Consider the following 21,422-nt stretch of genomic DNA (forward strand, 5'->3'; position numbering starts at 1 on the left):
GGGCACAATTCCCTTTCATCTTAGAGCAGATCTGGAAGGCAGACTGTCTCTACACATGTGAACTTACCTATCTTTGCTTCCTTCAGGGAGAGCTCCATTTGGAATTTCAATGTATAGGTTGTTCTTGTTCAGCACTGCTCTCCAACTCACATGTTTGGTGTCAGTAAGCCTGGACTGGATATTGAGAATTCTTGTCCTGTTATTTGATGTTAGCTCCTCTGTTACATTCAGCCGATTATCCTATTAAAATCCAAAAATCACCTGTTAAACTCATAAGCTGGTTCATATTAACTGTTTTGCAACAAATATAGGAATGTCAAGCTGTGCCAGCTCAATTGCCCTCCCTAGAATGATGCCAAAGACATCTATAATAAAAAAGAAGCAGGAGAAAGCTCATTTTAGAACTTTTTGCAGAGCCATGCCTGTCAGCCAGTTCTTGCACAAGCATCAAGATACTGGATACTTGAGAGTTAGCAGTAAGCTAGATTCTAAGAAGATTGCCATACTACATAGGATCCTGCATATTGAACATACCAGAGATGAGCAAAGCTGAAAAAGGACTCTTTTGCACAAGAGGTCTAGGAAGTGTATCCTTTATGGAATAGTCTTCCTGGTGAGTCGTGTACTGTAGCAGATCTGCTTTTAGAAAGCTTCTTAAATGGAGAAACTGCTTACCTTATTTAGTCTTCCTTAGTGTAGACAGGTGGGACTCAGGGCCAGTGGGTTTATGCTCCTCGGCTAGCAGATGGAGACTGAGCAAGCTGACTTGCCACTATCTATAGCCATGCAGTGACCCCAGCCTGCCAGTATTCTCTTCAAAAGAAACTGGTCAGACTAGTGTGTAGACCATCTCAGGACCAGGGGGATGTACCAAAGCTACTTCCCAACAGGGTGGGAGGCTGCCCACAGTCCAGTCAATGCAAGTGCAAAGGCTGCATCCTCCCAGGCTTGCACATCCAGATAAAACCTGGAAAAAAAGTATAAGGAGGACCAAGTTGCAGCTTGATGGGAGAGACTAAACCTCCATCCATGACACTGGCTTAGCATTAGTGGCATGAGCCCTAACCAAAGCAGACAACAGCTTTTCAGCATCCACATACACACCATGACCACCTCCTTAATCCAACAAGCTATGGTAGCCCATGAAGCCAGAGTACCATGCTTACTCCTGCCATGGTGAACAAAAGACTCAGACCTCCAGATACTGCACAACAAGAGGCTTAACATACAAGGAACTCAAAAGGCAAAACTTCTGCATCCCTGATCTTATCCAGGGATGGCAAGGAGATGGACTGAGTCTACCTTAGGTAAGAAGAATGGAACAGTGTGCAGCTATAACACCCCCAGAGGCACCTGAAGGAACAGTTCCTGGCAAGGCAATACCTGCAACTCAGAAGTCAATGCACAGAACATATAGCCACCAGGAAAGGAAAATTGGTCCTTCACTGCTAATTTTCATTCCTGTAGTACCACAGATCAGTCCAGACTCTTGGGTTTTGCCTCCCCTCCAGCAGATGGAGACAGAAGTTTTGACTGACTGCCCTATACCCTGAGGTGCCACCTACAGTATGTAGGTGGCACCTCAGGGTTTGACAGGCGGAAGCTATTTGTGATGTCCAAGTAATGTAAATCTCTTGATTGGGGATCAGAGTGGTCCAAGTTTGGAAACTATGGGGAGTTCCACCAACTGATTCAAATCAAAGGAGAACACTACCTTTGGGAGAAAGGAAGGACTGTCCTCAGGGAGATTCCCATATCTATAATCCTTAAAGGGCTCCTTGCAGGATAAAGCCTGGAGTGCTGAAGAAATAACCACTAGAAAAAATGAATTTGTTCTTACCTGCTAATGTTTGTTCCTGTAGTACCACACAGTCCAGAAAAGTGGACTGTGTATCCCTACCAGCAGGTGGAGTCAGAACAATCAGAACTTTGGGCACTGCTACATAAGAGTGCCCCCTGCAGTCCCTCAGTATTGATCTGTACCCAAGACCATGCTAACAGAATTAAATAACCAAGGGTAGCAACCAAAATTTCAAGACTACCATTTCCTCACTGGCAAAAACCAGACCGAACTGTTAAACTGCTCCATGAATGTCTGCAAAGGAAGACCACCACCAGTCTTTTGGTGTCTGAAGAAAGGGCTGGGCCTCTGGATTGATCTGTGGTATTACAGGAATGAAAATTAGCAGGTAAGAACCAGTTTCCATTTCCTGAACATACCCAGATCAGTCCAGAAAAGTGGGATGTACCCAAGCCACCCTACCCTGGGTGGCAACCCAAAAGACCCATACAAAGCTCTCCCTGAAGGATGGTTCATCAGAAGCCTTAGCGTCCAATTGGTAATGTTTCATAAAAAAAGTGAAAATAGATGACCACACTGCTGCCCTACAGATCTCCTGAGGTGACAGTAACTGACTCTGCTCAGGAGGTAACCTGAGCCTTAGCAGAATGAGCTGAGACCCAAAGGCACCTGATGCCCTCTGGCTATGTATGACAAATGGCCTCTAATCCAACGAGAGGTGGATGCCTTAAGATGCTTTGTCCCCTTTTTGGGACCACCAAAGAGAATGAACAAATGATGGGAATGTCAAAAAGTCATTGGTAACTTCCAGGTACCGTATGTCCAAAAGATGAAGGTCTCTGCCCTGAGCGGACTCCCACGACCACTGAGGGAACCCTGGAAGCTCTACATTCTGATTGATGTGAAAGGCCGATACAACCTTCGGAATGAAGGACTGAACTGTGTGTAATGACACCCTATCGTCGTAGATCCGAAGAAAAGGGTCACAACACGACAACGCCTGTAACTGAAATCAGACAAGCCGAGCAAATGGCCACCAAAAAGACAGTTTTCAACGTCAGATCCTTCAGTGAAGCTCCGGAGAGGCTCAAGGGGGGGGGGGGGAGAGAGAGAACAGATAGTACCTGAAGTACTACGTTCAAACACCAATCTGGACACACAGAACGGACAAGAGGCCATAAATGCTTAACCCCCTTGAGAAACAGAGCAATATCCGGGTGCACTGCAAGCAAACAGCTGTTAAGCTTTCCAATCAAAACACCTAGAGCCGCCACTTGAACACAAAGGGAATTGAACGCTAACCCCTTAGCAAGTCCCTGCTGCAGAAATTCCAGGACCTGTGGGACATCCACTGCTAACAGATTGCAGGAACGCTGGTGGCACCATGTCTCAGTTTCCAGATTCTAAATATAGGCAATAGAGGTGGCTGGGCATCTCGCCTGCAGGAGCGTGGAAGTGTCCTGTTCGGAATAACCCTTCAAGCGTAAACATCGCCTCTCAAAAGCCAAGCCGTGAGAAAGTAGTGATTCTCCAGATCTGAAAATATGGGTTCCTGCTGAAGCAGATGAGCAAGCTGCAAGGGACACTCTAGAGCCATGCGAACCTGATCTGCGAATCATAGGCGATGCGGCCACTCTGGTGCTACGAGAACCACCCTGCCTGGATTGAGTTCTATCCAACGGAGAATCCGACCGATGAGGGGCCATGGAGGAAAGGCATACAGCAGAATTCCTGTGGGCCAAGCCCTACCGAGCCCCTCCTGTCGACAGCTGAAGAAGCATTCTGTCTGAATTCGCCTGTGTTACCATCAGATCTAACTGTGGTACACCCCACCTTGCACAAATGATGTTCCATGCTTTGAGGGACAGCTCCCACTCTCCTGGGTCAAGTTGTTGCCTGCTGAGGAAGTATGCCTGAACGTTCTCTACTCCTGCAACATGAGAAGCAGCCATCCTCTGAGATGCTCTGCCCGGGCAAACAGGAGTCATGCCTCGAGTACTACTGCAGGACTTCATCCCGCCTTGCCTGTTGATGTAAGCCTGTCATCACATTGTCGGAAAACACTCTTAACCTTCTGCCCTGGATCCAGTGTAGGAATGCTTGCAGGGCAAGTCGAACAGCTTGTGTCTCAAGACAATTGATAGACCAGAGGCCTGGGGCAGACTAGTCTGCACATACTGCTCCCCAACCAGATAGACTGGCATCAGTGGAGATTATCAGCCAATTCGGAGGGTCCAAGTCCACCCCCCCCTGTTCCAGATTGTTGCCCGAAAGCCACCATGACAGACTGACTTTGGATGCTGGAAGCAGCGGCATTGGTAGGTGAAACTGCTCCGACAGACTCCATAGTGACAAAAGCGCACGCTGTAACTGTCATAAGTGAGCAAACACCCATGGAACCAAGTCCAAGGTGAATGCCATGGAACCCAGGCAATGCCAGCCTGATTCTCTCTCCAGAGAAGGGCATTGATTTGGCCTTGTAACTTTGTCACTGTCAGTTGCCAGAAATATTTTGCTGCGCAAGGTATCAAACTGAGCTCCCAAGTAAATCAGGTCTTGGGTGGGTTCCAAGTGACTCTTCTGCACATTGATGACCCACCTGAGGGATTGTAAGGTGATCACCACCATGTGAACTTCTCTCGCAGTCATCCTGAGACTGTGCGGATCAACCAGTCGTCCAAATAAAGGGTGGACTAAAATTCCTTCCTTGCGAAGGAAGGCCGCAACCACCACCATCTTGGTGAAAGTTAAGAGGAGCTGTGGAGTCCAAATGGGAGGGCTTGAAATTGGAAGTGCTGCCCCAAGACCTTGAAACGGAGAAAACTTTGGTGGCTGAACCGGATTGGATGTGCAGGTACACCTCCGTGAGGTCCAGCAACACTAGAAACTTTCTGTACTGCTGCCAATACCATCCTCAGGGTCTCCATTAGAAAACGAGAAATCCTAAGAATGGTTTACCTTCTGCAGATAGAGTATGGGACAAAATGTGCCCTCCTTTTTGGGGACCACAAAGTAAACAGTACCGGCCTCGTCCCTGCTGTGCCTCCGGAACTAGGACAATAGCCCTGCGCTTGAGAAGATGCTGCAGGGTTACCCACCCACACCCCCTCGTGCTTGATGTGGGACTCCACAAAACCTTCCCGAACTGGTCATGAAAACTCTAGGGTGTAGCTGTCTGATCACTTCCAGGACCCAGCGGTCCAAGGTAATCCTTGCCCATTTGTGTAAAAGTTGGATAATCTGCCTCCGACAGCTTCAATGACAGAATAGGTTTACTGTTTCCAGAGTCCCTACCAGAGCGGTGACCACCGTGAAAGGACTGCTGGCATCCTGTAGTTTAGGACCAGAAGGCATAGTATATCTGGCGGCTCTATACCAGCAAGAATCTCGAAAACTAGTCTGAGGAAAAAAAACCTTTGCAGATCTCCTATCTTCCGGCAATTTATTGCCTTTGGATTCCCCAAGCAGCTTAACCAACTTAGAGGTTGTCCTCTAAAAGGAGCTTGTCCTTAAAGGGGAGAGATTACAAAGCTGGGACTTTAGGACAAATCTGCTGCCCAATTGCACAGCCAAGGAGTTGATGCGCCCCCACCACTGATACCATACTTAGAGCTGAAATGCACACCAGGTCATAAAGTGCATCTGCAACATAAGCGATGCCCGCCTCCAGACGGGCAGCCTGTAGCAGAGTCCTGAACCCAGCACAGGCATGCCCTCTGCATGAACTCCACTGCCTGCTTCTTTTGTGGGGAATGGCAAGGGGATGCCATAAACATCCTGAGAAATACTGTGAGATTCTAGTGCACACCCTTCACATATTACCTCCAGAATCCATTGGTCTAACATGATCTTGACCCACCTCCAATAAGACATCCTTGTTTCCTGTTCCAGAAGGTGGGTCAGCAAACCTTCATTGGGAAGGTCAGGAAGATCCATCACCCAAGCCTGATCTTGGGCTGCTGGGGATACAAGCACAGAGACCTACCGAAAGGCTGAGTCTGCTGAAAGGTCATCCCTCTGTAGGGACAAAAATGCCTGGAACCCCAGAAACAATCCCTCATACCAAAGGGGGGCTGTAACTGTTTATCCTCTGGCAACCGAGGCACTGGAGACTCTCCCCATTCACTGGCCAGTTTCTCCAACTTGCTCCCAAACAAGAGCAAGCCTTTAAAGTGCATCTTGGTAAGATTTGCTTGGGAAGCTGTGTCATCTGGACAATTTTGCAACCAGAGTTGGCACCTCAGCATAGCTACTCCTCTGGCAGAGGTCTGGACCAAATCACAGCCTGTGCCTGCAAAGGTGGCAGCAGGGTCCATAACTGCTCTGGAAGTCCCTCCAGACTCAACCTTCTAAGAGAGAAGACAAGATCTCACCACAAGGGCACAACAGAAGGCAATCTGTAAATTAATTGCCAATACCACAAAAGCTTAATGGCCTCAATCCTAACATGTACATCCTTCAAGGCCATGCCTCCCTCTACAGGAATAGTCATCTGCTTAGGACACGGCACATACCAGAGCATCCACTTTGGGAAAACAAATGCTCTCACAGTGGAGCCAGGAGGTACAGGCCTTCCAATGTCCAACCCCCTTTACAATTTGCCTCTGGGGCATCCCATTCCAGATCAATTCCTGGATGGCATCTATCACCAGGAAAAAACAAGGGGATTTACATATGGAAATACAAACTGGATCTGCTGCTGCTCTGACAGCATCCAAACCAGCAAACCTAGCTGTTTCAAGGTCTGGGAGATCAGAGCCGGCAGTTCATCTCTATGAAAGAACTGCACCATAGTTTGATATGGTCCCAGCCCTGGAGGAATTTCCCTATCATCCAGGGAATCCGGATTACCCTCATCAGTGCCATCTGGATTCCTGTCAGCAACACCCACAGGACACTGGGGCAAGCCCTGGCACTTAAGCATAGGACTAGGAGTCACCGGCTGAGAGTCTGACCAGAGGACTGTGCCTTAAGGCTTGTAAGACTTGAAAAAATTCCACCCAAGAAAAAGCAGATGGGTCCAGACCAAGCCCAGAAGGAATTTGTGCTGGTCCCACAGAACTGCCCTCACCAGCAGAGGAGCCAGTCAAGGGAGAACCAAGATCTGGCATCCACCCCCCAGTCTCAAGGCAGTGACCAACCCAGAATAGGATGAGCCAGGCTTAGCAAAATCAGAGGAAGACAACTCTCCTTGAGTGTCTGAGCAGTGCTGACATAGGTTAGAAGCCAGGTCAGGCTGAGAAGCCATAATGACAACACAAACAGGAATATGCTTGGGTTTCTTGCTTACTGCAGCAACTGCACCAGAACAGTTTGCACTCAAAAATGAAATGCACCCAAAAAATGCAGCAAAGTGCACATACAACATGTGCGCCAAGTTAAGTGCATAAATAGCATGCCCTAAAACAGAGCACATAATGTGTGCACAGAGCTGACAGCACATACCAGTGTCCTATAGAGGGCAGAACATGTACAAGAGCACACAAAAATCTGTGGACTACCATAAGGTGTGCAAGAAAAAGCCTAAATGTGCAGCCTAACCTGCCAGGCTGCCCAGTTCCCAACCCCAACGTAAGCAGAATGAACGTAGGCACGGCGCATCGAGAATGGAGACTGGAAGAAGTCCTGAAACTGCTGTCTGATTCAGGTAAAAAAAAGTTTAAATCTTACTTGAGCTAGACACTTACCAGCTGAGTACAGATATGATCTTCAACTGCAGGGGTGGGAGGAAAGCATATGCTGTCACTGCCACACTGCCTCCAACACCTGCTGTCTTTCAGCCAGATGAACTAGCAGCTAAGTCCATGCTGGGAAACCCAGCTACACCTCAGGAATTCTCAATTGGGGGAGGGACCTTTAGGTGTTACTGCAGGAGAACAGGACTCTTCCTGAATTTAGAATTTCTAATGTCTTTCAAAAAGCTCAAAGCAATCCCCATAAGGAGATGCATGTCCATCTACTGGAGATGGAGAATACTGGCAGGCTGGGGTCAGTGCAGGGTTATGAATACTGTAATGTCAGCTTGCTCTGTCTCCATCTACTGGCAGATGAGCATAAACCCACTGGTCTTGAGTCCATCTGTCTCATGCTAGGAAATCTCATTCTCCCATAGCTTATACTTAGTATTTTAGCTTTGGGCTGGGGAGGTTGACAGGTATACTGTATACAAATTAATCTAATTGTGGTTGTTTGCTTTTAATGAACCATTGTTCAAAATGTACATTGTACTGCAATCTGAGACTGGTGGATCAGTGGAATATAAGCTTTTAGAAATAGATACCCATTGTGAAATTCAGAGATTCTGATTAAGAGTACATCTACAAAAGTTGTAGAGTCACAAGTTTATAGTATAATCCATTACAGTAAAATATTCTATAAAGATTTTACATGTTTCAGGATGTTTACAAAATAGATATCCAATATACCTTCCAAAGAAGGAGTACTGGCAGATCTTGTGTAGTGTAGAAGGTTATGCATAATTGCTTGGTTTTTTCAGCAGTTTTAAAAATGGTGCATATTTCTTGGTACATAACAGAAGTAGTTATTTAAATTGATATGCAAATCAAACATTCAGTTATAGCTTAGATGTACATAAAAAGCAAACTGATGTGCACTTACTGAATAAAATAAATTAGCTGAAAGATTGTGATCCCTCTGATTATTCCCTCGCCCACCTGGGATCTTCAGGGGTGGGTGAGGGACATCAGGAGCACCACCGAGGCCCCGGACCCAGGTTACTACAGCAGTTGAAAGAAACCCTGGAACTTAAAAAAAAAAAAAGGAAGTTCAATACACAGTTGTAACATTAGGTCAATACACACAAGTGACTAAACAGATAACGTATTCACAGTACATTATTCTAGGTTCTGCTCATGTTAACTTGTCATAATGTAAGTAGCAATAAGGGGCTAAGCAGCACTGCATTATGAAAACGTTCTAAGCCACTGAATTGTGTTAAACTACAGGATGTGGGTTCTTGGACCTTTGGTCTGACATGTTCAAAAAACAGGATCTTGACTGAAGAGAATTTAAGTAAGATTTCACTGAGTTTGTTCTTTACTATGTTTAAAGTGAAGTGTTGACACCACACACCTTTGATAACCTGAATTTAGAGGTATTATAATTCCAGTGTGATGTCACTTATTTCAGGTACAACAGCTCAACTAGGTGCCCACAAACTATGAAAAATAGAACCAAATCTAGGAAGCCTTAACAAGAACAGAAGAGCAAGAGGAACTTTCAGACAAGATAGGTCTTATCTACCATATGCTACATATCAGCTGTTACTTAAGACAGAAGCAGAGTATCAGCATGAACAGCACCAAGAAAGCACCTTCATGCAATCATAAAACTCTGCACATTTGACTGCTATGCCTACACTTTGCTGCATTTTCTCACAGCATGCAGACACTCCACAGGGCAGCCCCTAGTTCACACAAACAAGTACTGGTCCTATGTTAAGACTTATTACCACTTCATACAAGTCTACGAATAGCCAGTCAAAAGCTTATGCCAAATTTGAAACAGTCCATTAAACTACCCCATGCACATGCATTAGTGTCCTGTCACCATCAGACCTGAGAAATTGATCATTTAGATCCCATGAGCAGGTAAGGTATCCAGGTAACCTTATCAGGATACTCCAGACTTGTGCCTACATCTGCCACTGAATACATACAGAAAGTTATGTGCATAACAAAAAAAAAGTCTTAGACACACACGCCAAAAGCAATAAAGTATATTGAGCAGAGTAGTTGAACCCTCAGTTCACACATTTGTTAGCACAAGTTTTACTGCTGATGCAGCAAGGAGTTAACAGAACAATTGTCATGCTGGGTCAGACCAAGGGTCCATCAAGCCCAGCATCCTGTTTCCAAACATTAAACCAGGCCACAAGTACCTGGCAAGTAGCCAAACACCAAGAAGAACCCATGCGACTGATGCCAGTAATAGCAGAGGCCATTCCCTAAGTCAACTTGATTAATAGCAGTCAATGGACTTCTCCAAGAACTTATCCAAATTTTTTTTGAACCCAGCTACACTAACCACATCCTCTGGCAACAAGTTCCACAGCTCAATTGTGCACTGAGTGAAAAAGAATTCTCTCCGATTAGTCTTAAATGTGCTACTTTATGGAATGCCCCCTAGTCCTTCCATACAAGATCTATGCACAAGTATTGGAGTTATTGCCCTTATATGGAAATTCCATGTAAATGACCCCCCCCCCCCCAAAAAAAAAAGGTTGTATGCTGCCTAAGTTTTAGTCTGAGGGGAAGTAAAGTTACCAGGGAGCTACCTTGCCAGGAACTAATCTTATTCATAGACTAGTTTGACATTAATTACCTGATATTTTGTTTTCCTTAGTGTAGACAGATGGACTCAGGACCAATGGGTATAGTGTGCTCCTGATAGTTGGAGATGGATCAGATTTCCATCTGACGTCAGCCCTAGTACATATACCCCTGCGAGACACCATGCTTTTCAGTATTCTCTTCGAAAAGCAATTGTGGCTATGTGTGACTGAACAACTTTGTTAACTTTAACTGGTTGATGTGGTTAAGGCTGGAGACCACCAGTGCACTCAACTGAAAAAAAAAACCGACACCCGGTTGGTATGGGTGCCCTAATTAGAGGAAAGCTTGGCGTACCTCGTGTTTGTCTTGTTCTTGGGGATTGTCCCCCGAGGTTTCTGCGATTGTTGGCAGCCGTGGGCAGGATGCCGAGTCCATCTATCTACACTAAGGAAAATGAAATTCAGGCAAGTAATTTCTCCATTTCCTAGCGTGTAGCAGATGACTCAGGATGTACAAAAGCTACTCCTGAACTGGTTGGGAGGCTGCCCGTGGCCCACTTAGTACTGTCCTTGCAAATGCTGTGTCCTCCTGAGCCTGAACATCTAGGCGATAGAACCTAGAGAAGGTGTGAATGGAGGACCACGTGGCTGCCTGACAGATCTCGGCGGGTGACAGCATCTTGGTTTCTGCCCAAGACACTGCTTGGGCTCTAGTGGAATGGGCTTTGACTTGTAGAGGTGGAGGCTTGCCTGCCTCCAAGTAGGCTGCCTTGATAACTTGATCCAGCGGGCTAGGGTTGCCCATGAGGCTGCTTCCCCTTGTTTCTTCCTGCTGTGAAGGACGAAGAGGTGGTCCATCCTTCATACAGATTCCAACTTTTCCAGGTATCTGATTAGGAATCTGCTGACATTAAGATGGCAAAGGCAGTGAAATTCCTCTGAGTCCTTATGTTAGTCTAGTGATGGTAGTGAAAAACGACTTTTGGTAGGAAGGAGGGGGACTGTATGTAGCTGTATGGATCCTGGTGTGAACCTGAGGAAAGGTTCAAAAGGACAGTGCTTGGAGCTCAGATGTGACGGGCTGAACAGTGCCACCAGAAATGCAGTCTTCAAAGTTAGTAGTTGGAGGGACAGGCCATGGGTGGGTCTGAAGGAGGCTCCTGCTAGGAAGTCTAAGACTAGATTGGGATTCCATAAGGGTACCAGCCACTTTAGGTCGGATCTGCTTGACCCCTTTCAGGAAGTGGGAGACATCTGGGTGAGAGGCTAGGCTGCCGCCCTCCACCTTGGCTCTGTAGCATGCCAGTGCAGCCACCTGTAACTGATGGAGTTGAGATACAACCCCTTCTGTAAGTAGTTCTGCAGGAATTCCAGAATCGTGGGGATTTTGACTGTCTGCGGGAGGATGTTGTGGTCTTCATACCAGGCTTCAAATATTCTCCATATTTGTATGTAGGTTAGAGATGTGGAAAACTTGCTTGCTCGGAGCAGAGTGGCAATCACTGCCCCCGATTATCTGCTCTTCTTCAGGCATGTCCTCAATGGCCAGACTAAGAGAATAGAGTTGGGTCTTTGTGGAGGATTGGGCCTTGTTGGAGCAGATCCCTGTGTGGAGGTAGACTGCTCCCTGTCAGTAGTCTTCACATGTCTGTGTACCATGGTCTTCTTGGCCAGTCTGGAGCCACTAGAAGTACTGGTCCCCTGTGGTGCTGTATCTTGCGGATGATCCTGCCCAGTAGCAGCCACAGAGGGAAGGCGTATAGCAGGATTTCCTGTAGCCTGACCTGGACAAGGGCATCGATCCCTTGGGATTGTGGTTCCAGTCTGCAACTGAAGAAGTTGGGAACTTGGGTGTTGGACCAGATTGCCAGGAGGTCCATGGCTGGTGTTCCCCAGCAGTTTACTATCAACTGGAAGGCTGTGGCCAACAGCCTCCATTCCCCTGGGTCTAGACTTTCTCTGCTGAGGTAGTCCGCAGTGATATCTTTTCCCCATGATGTGGGTGGCTGAGATCTCTTGTAGGTTTGATGTCGCCTACTCCCATTAGAAGTTCTATTTCCAGGGTCACCTGTTGGCTTCTGGTTCCTCCCTGTCGGTTGATGTAGGCCACTGTTGTGGTGTTATCCGACATGACTGACCGATTTGCCCCGGAGCCTTGACTGAACTGTAGGCAGGCTAGCCTGACTGCCCATGCTTCCAGTTGGTTGATGTTCCATTCTGACTTGTCCCATTGCCCCTGGGTGGTCAATTCTTGGCAGTGGGCTCCCCACCCTTGTAGACTTGCATCTGTGGTTAGCAGGATCCAGGTCGGTGGGGATAGCCTTACTCCCTTGCTCAGGGGGGGGGGGGTGTCTTCTTGTAGCCACCACTGTAGCTGGGTTTGAACTTCCTCTGGGATCTGTAGTTGGAGTTCTGGGACACCGGATTCCATCATGACAGCAGGGAACACTGTAGGGGCCACATGTGTGCTCTTGCCCATGGACCACTTCCAGTGTGGATGACTGGAGGCAGAGGACTTTGAGTTAGTCCCACACCCTGGGGCGAAGACTAACAGGTTTTGCAACTAGTTCAGCAGCTTTGTTCTCCTTGTAGAGTCAGAATAACCCATGTCTTGTCTGGTGTCAAACCAGACTCCCAGGTATTTCAGAGATTGGGAGGGCTGAAGACAACTCTTGTTTGTGCTGACCACCCACCTGAGGTTCTCCAGTAGAGTTTTGACTGTTGGTTGCCTGCTGGCTTTCTTCTGGGGATCTTGCTCCGATCAGCCAATCGTCCAGATATGGGTGTACGAGGATTCCTTTCCTCAGTGTTGCCGCCAGTACAACCATGATTTTGGTGAATGTTCAGGGAGCTGTGGCTAGCCCAAAGGGTAGTGCCTGGAACTGGCGGTGGTCCAGGATCGCGAAGTATAGAAAATGCTGATGCTCGGGGTAGACTGGGATATGCAGATAGGCTTCTGACAGATCCAGGGATGTGAGGAATTCTCCCTGCTGTATCACTTATGACAGAGTAGGGTTTCCATGCAGAAGCGAGGGACCTTCAGGTGATGGTTGATGGACTTGAGACCCAGGATGAGTTGGAACATACCCTCTTTCTTGGGAAAGAAAAATAGATGGCATAATGCCCAGTATTTTGTTGCATGGGCACTGGTGTTATGGCCTTCAAGGCGATCAATTTGGTCAGTGTGGTTTCTACTGCCCTCCTTTTGGAGAGGAGGTGGCAGGGAGAATGATGGTTCGGACCCACTTGTCCAAAGTTCTCAACCCATCTTTGGTAGATTAGGGCAAGCCTGCCCCCCTATGGCTTCTTCCTGTGGATGGGCCAGCTGATTTTCATTGTGGGGTGCAGCTAGGGCCTGGGCCAGAGCCAGTTCCCCTTCTGCTGTGTTTGTTTCAAAAGGATTGGCCCCTGCCTGTGGGGCGAGATGCTTGATATGTATTTTTGTATTGTTTGAAGCACTGTGATCCCCTGCCCTTAGGTGGTCGGGGGGAGGCTGCTGTCTTCCCTTGTTCTTGTCCTCTGGTAGCCGTGGTACTGGGGATTCGCTCTATTTGTCGGCTAACTTTTCCAGTTTGCTTCCAAACAGGAGGGTTCCCTTAAAGGGCATTCTCGTGAGTCTCATCTTGGAAGTTGCATTGGCTGACCAGCTTCGGAGCCAGAGTTGCCTTCTGGCTGCCACCATAGACTAGATGCCTCTGGCTGCCGTGTGTACCAGGGTGGAGGTTGCACCCGTGAGGAATGATAATCCTGGTTCTAGTGCTTCGACGGGTGTGGTGGCATTCCTGATCTTTGATAAACAGGCGCATCACCACAGTGCAGCAGGCCACTATCTGTAGCAACATAGCTGATACGTCTAATGACTGAGGATGGATTCCAGATGTCTGTCCCTGGGCATCTTTGAGTGCCACTCCTCCCTCGACTGGAATGGTAGTGTGCTTAGTGACAGTGCAGACCATGGCAACCACTTTGGGGAATGCCAGGAGATCTTTTGCCGTGGGGTCCATGGAGTACGTGGCTCCCAGGGTCCGCCCCCCCTTTGAACATGGCCTCTGGAGAGTCACATTCCAGGTCAATCAGCTGTTGGACAGCTTGCAGCAAAGGTAAATAACGGGAGGTCTGACAGTCCTGAGTGGGCTCGTCTTCGGTTCCCCTGTAGCACTTGTGCCTGGGATAGCGAACTCTAAGCTAGTCTTTGGCGAAGAACCACCTCATGATTTATTTATTTATTTATAGTTTTTATATACCGGGAGTTCCTGTATACAATACATATCACTCCGGTTCACAATTAACAGAAGAACTACTGCCGGGGGGCAGTTTACATGGAACAAATCTTGGAACAAGTAAGAACAGTTGATCTAAATAAATAGGAAAAAACAAAACTAAGCTCACTTTAAGTAAATAAATAGGCAATAGATAGTCTTGATTAAATAAGGCAGAAAAACCGTACATTAAAACCAAAGGACAGGGTTGTTAAATCTTCTAGTTCTTAGCTCTCAGGGAATGCTTGCAGGAAGAGCCAAGTCTTGAGTTTTGCCTTAAAGGTAATATGGCACGGCTCAAGGCGGAGGTCTGGTGGTAGAGAATTCCAGAGAGATGGGCCCGCAGTTGATAGAGCGCGTTTTCTCAGGGAGGATTTTGCAGGCTGGGTAATCAATCTGTTTTGGTATGCTCTTCTAGTCGGCTTATCCGAAGTATGAATTTGTAGCTTGAAGGTTAAGTTGAGTGGGGATATGTTATGTAGGGCCTTATGAATCATCATGCTGCTTTTGAACTGTATCCTGTATTTAATGGGGAGCCAGTGATTTGGTAGGGTTTGGTAGGGTAGGGTTTGGTAGGGTTCTGTTCCTGGAGGGATTTCTCCTTCCTCCAGGGAATCTTAACCTTCAACCGAGGTATCAGTGTCCCCAAAGCTGGGGCTTTTGGGCAGGCAAGGCACTTCTCTGGGTTTAGAGGGTCCCGGGACTTTAGGGTCCTCTGGGGAAGGTTGTGGCATCATAGGCACCAGTTGCATGTGGACTAAGGTATGTAGTAGGCCTTTGAAGAATTTTACATAAGAAAATAAGAAAATGCCATACTGGGTCGGACCAAGGGTCCATCAAGCCCATCATCCTGTTTCCAACAGTGGCCAATCCAGGCCATAAGAACCTGGCAAGTACCCAAAAACTAAGTCTATTCCATGTTACCATTGCTGTCAGTGGCTATTCTCTAAGTGAACTTAACAGATAATGGATTTCTCCTCCAAGAACTTATCCAATCCTTTTTTAAACACCGCTATACTAACTGCACTGACCACATCCTCTGGTAACAAATTCCAGAGTTTAATTGTGCGTTGAGTAAAAAAGAACTTTCTCCAATTAGTTTTAAACGTGCCCCATAGTCTACTATCCAAAAGAGTAAACAGATTCACATCTACCCGTTCTAGACCTCTCATGATTTTAAACACCTCTATCATATCCCCCCTCAGTCTCTTCTCCAAGCTGAAAAGTCCTAACCTCTTCTTTCCTCGTAGAAGTTGTTCCATTCCCCTTATTTTGGTAGCCCTTCTCTGTACCTTCTCCATCACAATTATCTTTTTTGAGATGCGGCGATCAGAATTGTATAGTATTCAAGGTGCGGTCTCACCATGGAGCGATACAGAGGCATTATGACATTTTCTGTTTTATTCACCATTCCCTTTCTAATAATTTCCAACATTCTGTTTGCTTTTTTGACTGCCGCAGCACACTGAACCGACGATTTCAATGTGTTATCCACTATGACACCTAGATCTCTTTCTTGGGTTGCAGCACCTAATATGGAACCCAACATTGTGTAATTATAGCATGGGTTATTTTTCCCTATATGCATCACCTTGCACTTATCCACATTAAATTTCATCTGCCATTTGGATGCCCAATTTTCCAGTCTCACAAGGTCTTCCTGCAATTTATCATAATCTGCTTTGATTTAACTACTCTGAACAATTGTGTCATCTACAAATTTGATTACCTCACTCGTCTTATTTCTTTCCAAATCATTTATAAATATATTGAAAAGTAAGGGTCCCAATACAGATCCCTGAGGCACTCCACTGCCCACTCCCTTCCACTGAGAAAATTGCCCATTTAATCCTACTTTCTGTTTCCTGTCTTTTAGCCAGTTTGCAATCCATGAAAGGACATCGCCACCTATCCCATGACTTTTTACTTTTCCTAGAAGCCTCTCATGAGGAACTTTGTCAAACACCTTCTGAAAATCCAAGTATACTACATCTACCGGTTCACCTTTATCCACATGTTTATTAACTCCTTCAAAAAAGTGAAGCAGATTTGTGAGGCAAGACTTGCCCTGGGTAAAGCCATGCTGACTGTTCCATTAAACCATATCTTTCTATATGTTCTATGATTTTGATGTTTAGAACACTGTCACTGAAGTCAGGCTAACCGGTCTGTAGTTCCCGGGAGAAAGATGCTGGGTCTAAATTGAGAGGCACTGCGTCCCTGGGAAGCCCTGTTTGAAGGAGGCTCGGTGTACTATTTGTGGAACCAGATCCCCGTATCGACTGGGGAGGACCTTGGGCTGGATCACCCAGGGCTTGCTCGCACTGTACACACAAGGCCGTGGCCTCTTCGTGCTGTGCAGCTCTGATAAGGCCCAGGGCCTCTGCCCAGCATGCCACAAGCTTCTTGTCCAGTGATGCCATGGTTTGTGTGCACCCAAAGAAACTCCTGTTTGTGCATTCAAGCATACGCCAGGAGGCTGAGGTACACGCTCCGGGTGTGCAGAAGTTGTGCGTGTAGGTCGGATGCGTGTGTAGAGAGATGCACATGCCGCTCTGCGCACGGGGTATTTAATTATGCACCCAGCACCCTTGCACGTGTCACAGAACTTATGCGCACGGCACGAATCAGCGGACAGGGTGGCGATCAAATGGGCAATATGGCGACCTCGGAGGGTCCTCTTATTGAACCGGAGTCTAGCCCTGGTAGGGCTGATCAACCCAGCAGCACCCCCGCTGGCTGGCGATCTGTGCAGCTATTTGAGCCTTGGAGACTTAAGACGTTTTCTACCTTACCTTGTCTCAGCGTTTCCCCGGTCTCTGGCTGTGGGGGGAGAGAGAAATACCTTCACCACTGCGCTCTAGTTTGCACCTGCTGCCCGGGGCTAAGTCCATGCCAGGAACCAGCTGCTGGACTGAGGCCTATCTGAGGGATTGTGGAAATCACCTCAGGAATCTTGACTGGGGGAAGGACCCGTAAGTATCACCACAGGAGAGCGGGGCTCGTCTGTAGAGGTAAGTTTTCTTCTTTGTTTTGGATTTCTTTGGTTAGAATACTATATGTGCTTGCACAGCGTTAAGACAGTCCCAAACTGCTATGGAGACGGAAAATACTGAAGAGCATGGCATCTCGTAGGGGTACATGTACTAGGGCTGACATCAGATTGAAATCTGATCCATCTCCAACTGCTAACAGAAGCACACTATACCCATTGGTCCTGAGTTCATCTGCTACAAATCTAGGAAAAGTATGTTTTCCATGCATAATATACATGCGAGTTTTGCTTATGGTGTAGTATTTGTAAATGCTTTCTACATTGGACAGTTTACATAAGCTACTTGTATGCAGAAGATGTGCACAAGCCATGTTTTCAGTGCCTAAAAATGAGGCATACTAAACTTTATGTACATTTTAACTCAATGTATTAGCATACTATTAACCTACTGCATTGGGAATTTGTACATTAAGAAGCCATGCACAATTTCCAGTACTGATTCCAATATAACACAGCTTTTGTTTCAGCCCCAAGTTTAGCTGGACAGAACTTTAATATCTGTACTCACTGGCTGAAGTTTAGCCAGGTCCCGAGAACACCTCTGTGCAGAGACAACTTGTGCACAAACTGTATCCACTATGTAAATATTTAAGTCTTTGCTTTAATCCACCTAAGTTGTTTTATCTGAGCTACCTGTTGAACTGCTTCCAAGCTTGACCACCTTCAGATACTCTACTTGTACTAATCCAACCCCAAACCTAGCTCTGGGTAGGAGTTTAAAGAAAATCAGGCTGGCCTATGGAATATGATAGATAAGAACCAAAAGTTCTGATTAGTTGAGGCGTTTCTCATTTCTTCAGAAATATGGATCCTCTCATCCCCATACAAAAGGTTCCATGTTCACTCCTACAGTATGTAAAGGCATAGTTGTGCATTTTATAGTGTCACAGTATGCCTCCAACTGGGGATCCAGTTTGAATATATACGCTTCTGGCTCTAAGCCAGGCACAGTACTGCTAAACACTCAAAAGAACGACTACTAGGTATGCTAAAAGCCCCATCTACTTCAATCTAGTTTCTCATACTTGTCTTATTTCTCCTGCCCAGAGATTTGTGATACTTTATGGTTTCCTGGATTTCTAGTCAAATGCATTAAAAAGGAAAGTGTGCTGCAAGATAGTCTTATGATGCATAAGTTTAGCAATGACGCTAGTGAGCTAAACAGAATGTGATCTGCCTTTAGAACGTATACACAGCAATCTTTATTTGAAACTCAGTCCTGACAGGACCATACATTGGGAGGGACCTAGTGTGTTTGTCCTATTCACAGCTTTTTCCTGGCATTAATCTAAATGTAGCCCTTAAAATGATTTTAAGGTGATTTTATTGCAACACATAGCTTTCATTAGAGGTCACAGTACAACCTTGTTGACATCCAGGAAGTAGTAAAGGTTAGTTCCTTAACACATGGAAATCTAAAACCCTAATATGCATGAGCAATGCCATTCTCAAAAAAAGTGAAGAAAAATTAGCAAGTCTTAAGGGTTACTGAAAGGTTGTTTGTTTTTTGGTAAATACTTCCCTTTACAAAATCACTCAAGGACTCCCCTTTATAGCACCAAAGCAGTTTACTAATAGAGTTCTCACCACCCCCAGAATACAGTAACCCCTTTCATTAGTTTTATACAAGCCACATTTACCACCTGTAGACCCAGCTAAGGAACTGGCACAGCGCCATGGACTGCATACAGTCTTCTGCTTATAGAGGGCTACTGTGTACGTTAGCCCCTCCCAATGCACCATCTTTCACCCCACAGGCTTACTGTTTAGTTGCGTCATCTCAGCAGATGCAGCAACTGAAGACCTCAGGGAAATTTCACAATCATACAGCAGCCATTTGCTGAGAAGCATGAAACATGCACAAAATAAAGCCACCATTTTGCACAGTAAGTGTTTTAGGTTTCTTTCAAATGCAAGGTTTCCATAGTCCACAGCACCATTTGCAGCTACTTCCTTCAATACCATTGAGTCACAATTGCCTGCAGTTAGAAAACTCATTTGACAACCAGATTAACATACATTAGAACTACCTTCAACTGCACCCCACGCTATGGAAGTTATACAAGCATAACTCATGAACAGATCTGAAACTTTTACTACAAGTAGTTCCTCTGCAAGAATGTCTTCCAGGGGTTACCTTCGGGAATATGTTTGCTTGCATTCAGTTATTGATCAGATGCACCATAGATTGCTTAATGCAAGAGCACAGAATATCCAAAACCCTAGATTTTTTTTTCCCCCAGTGTGTACGAGGCAAGATAGCAAGCTAAAACCTATGCAGACTGCTTTTGGAAAGCACAAGAAGCTGACATGCCCTCAGATTAAGGAAACTCGCTCTCCTGTTGTACCTAAAGATACAGCAGTTTCAGCATTCTGGGGGGGGAGGGGGCACGGGCGCGGCTTTCACAGCTACGGCCGCTAGGGGCAGCAGCAGCAGCAAGACCGATTAGGTTCAATAGACTCCGTATGCAGCTTGGTAAAGCAACGTTTTTCAGAATTGGAAACCAGACAAAAAAAAAAAATATTATAGAGTTGTATAGATTAGGAAACCCATAAGATTAAAGAGACGCGAGCTTCCATAAGTATATAACTTCCAATCCCTCTGGTTTAAACCCGAGAAATTCGCCGGTCCAGGACTTGTCTCCCCTCCCCCTGCACCAGTCTGAATGATTCCTTTCAACGTCGGCTCCAGCAGCCTAAACAACAAACATGTTAAGGAAAAACCCAGCACACGCGTCCATCTGGAACCGAAAAATCATCCCCCCCCCCCACCCACACACACTTCCTTCTCCAGGTCGGCTTTCTAGAAGTTTCTGCCATGCAGAATAAAGACTTTTGGCTTCAGTCTTACGTCGCTCAAGTCAAACAAGCGAAAAAAAAAAAAAGATATAAAACCCCTCAACACATCCCTCCCCACCGAACATAACCTCCCGCAAACAAAAACGTTACAAGCCGCTCTACTTCCTTCTTCCCCTTTAATGAAAGACAGGAACTGTCAAAGAGGGACGGGGGGAGGGGGAAGGCTGCCTTTCAGTGTTTACTTACAAATATCTGCTCGCTTCCTCCCCCCCCCCGTGATGACGGGCGCAGCCTGCTTTACTAGGCCCGATATTAGCATCCCTCCCCCTCCCCCACCGTGACAAGCGCCTCTAGACCGCCAAGGTGAGGGCGGGGTGCACTGAAACGGGGACCAGCCCGCCCTCCTGCCAGGTTTACCTTCTTCTCTAACTCACAAAAAGCGAAGACAAAAAATACAAGATAAATCAAAAGGCCTCCCCAAAATCTACAGCAGAACGCAAATGAAGAGGGAAGTGAAAGCACCCAATTACTTTAAAAAAAAAAAAATCCCATCATACCTTTCGCTACTATTACTGTTAATACTCATGACAGGCATGATTCTTTTATTTCCTTCCTTCTCTCTGGCAAAGCAATGGCTATTCAGTATCCGTTGGAGAGAGGATTTCACCATCCGGCCTCTCTGGTATAAAACCAGAAACCTCTCTGTCTCAACGGGAGTCAAAATGGCGAACAATAAACGCAGCCGCAACCCTTTATATACGGCTCGCAGACCACGCCCCCTTTTTTTTTTTTATAAACTTTATCCTGGACGTAGGGGGGTGGGGCGACGATAGGGGAGAGCGCGCGCACGCACGCCAACCAACTGTCTCGAGCTCGCGGCGCTCCGACGTCAACGTCAAATCTCTGTCATTGGGTGTGGAAAACGCGCGCGCCCGGTTGGTGGCGGGGAAGGGGAGGGGAGAGGAGAGGAGGTAGACGGCCGCCGGGAGGCCGCGTGCACTCGCGCGATTTGAGGATGACCGATGGGGGAGGGGCGGAAAGCGCGCCTCTGCAACTCTTTGTGTCGTGTGCGCGCGCGCGTCGCTGTCTCGCGCGGCCGCGCCAGGGGTAAAACCAGCGTTTGCCTACAGCGCCTGCGCAGACGAGCACATTCTCGAAGTAATCTTCTTCCTCGCCTCCTTGACCTATATTCCTTCAAGCGTTAAAAAACAAAGG

At 46.7% G+C, this 21,422-nt stretch overlaps 2 protein-coding genes across 4 annotated transcripts in view; one reads left to right on the top strand and one right to left on the bottom strand.

The window, feature by feature from the left end:
* The window catches only part of OAZ1 (ornithine decarboxylase antizyme 1), a 31,095-nt gene extending 10,151 nt beyond the window's left edge, over positions 1-20,944 (bottom strand). The window contains 4 exon segments of the mRNA XM_029610977.1: positions 68-240; positions 8,420-8,506; positions 8,508-8,565; positions 20,765-20,944. Of these exon segments, the coding sequence (XP_029466837.1) occupies positions 68-240; positions 8,420-8,506; positions 8,508-8,565; positions 20,765-20,877 (431 nt within the window). The 5' untranslated portion in view covers positions 20,878-20,944.
* A 245-nt stretch (positions 20,945-21,189) lies between these two features.
* The window catches only part of LOC115096411 (junctional sarcoplasmic reticulum protein 1-like), a 124,813-nt gene continuing 124,580 nt past the window's right edge, over positions 21,190-21,422 (top strand). Inside the window, exon 1 of one of the 3 annotated variants that reach the window (XM_029610976.1) lies at positions 21,190-21,421. The gene's annotated coding sequence lies outside the window, so the exon portion shown is untranslated. The remainder of the gene's footprint in view (position 21,422) is intronic. The other 2 variants (XM_029610975.1, XM_029610974.1) reach the window with 2 other exon arrangements.

Source organism: Rhinatrema bivittatum, chromosome 8 (assembly GCF_901001135.1).
Source record: "Rhinatrema bivittatum chromosome 8, aRhiBiv1.1, whole genome shotgun sequence".
NCBI classification, from domain to species: domain Eukaryota; kingdom Metazoa; phylum Chordata; class Amphibia; order Gymnophiona; family Rhinatrematidae; genus Rhinatrema; species Rhinatrema bivittatum.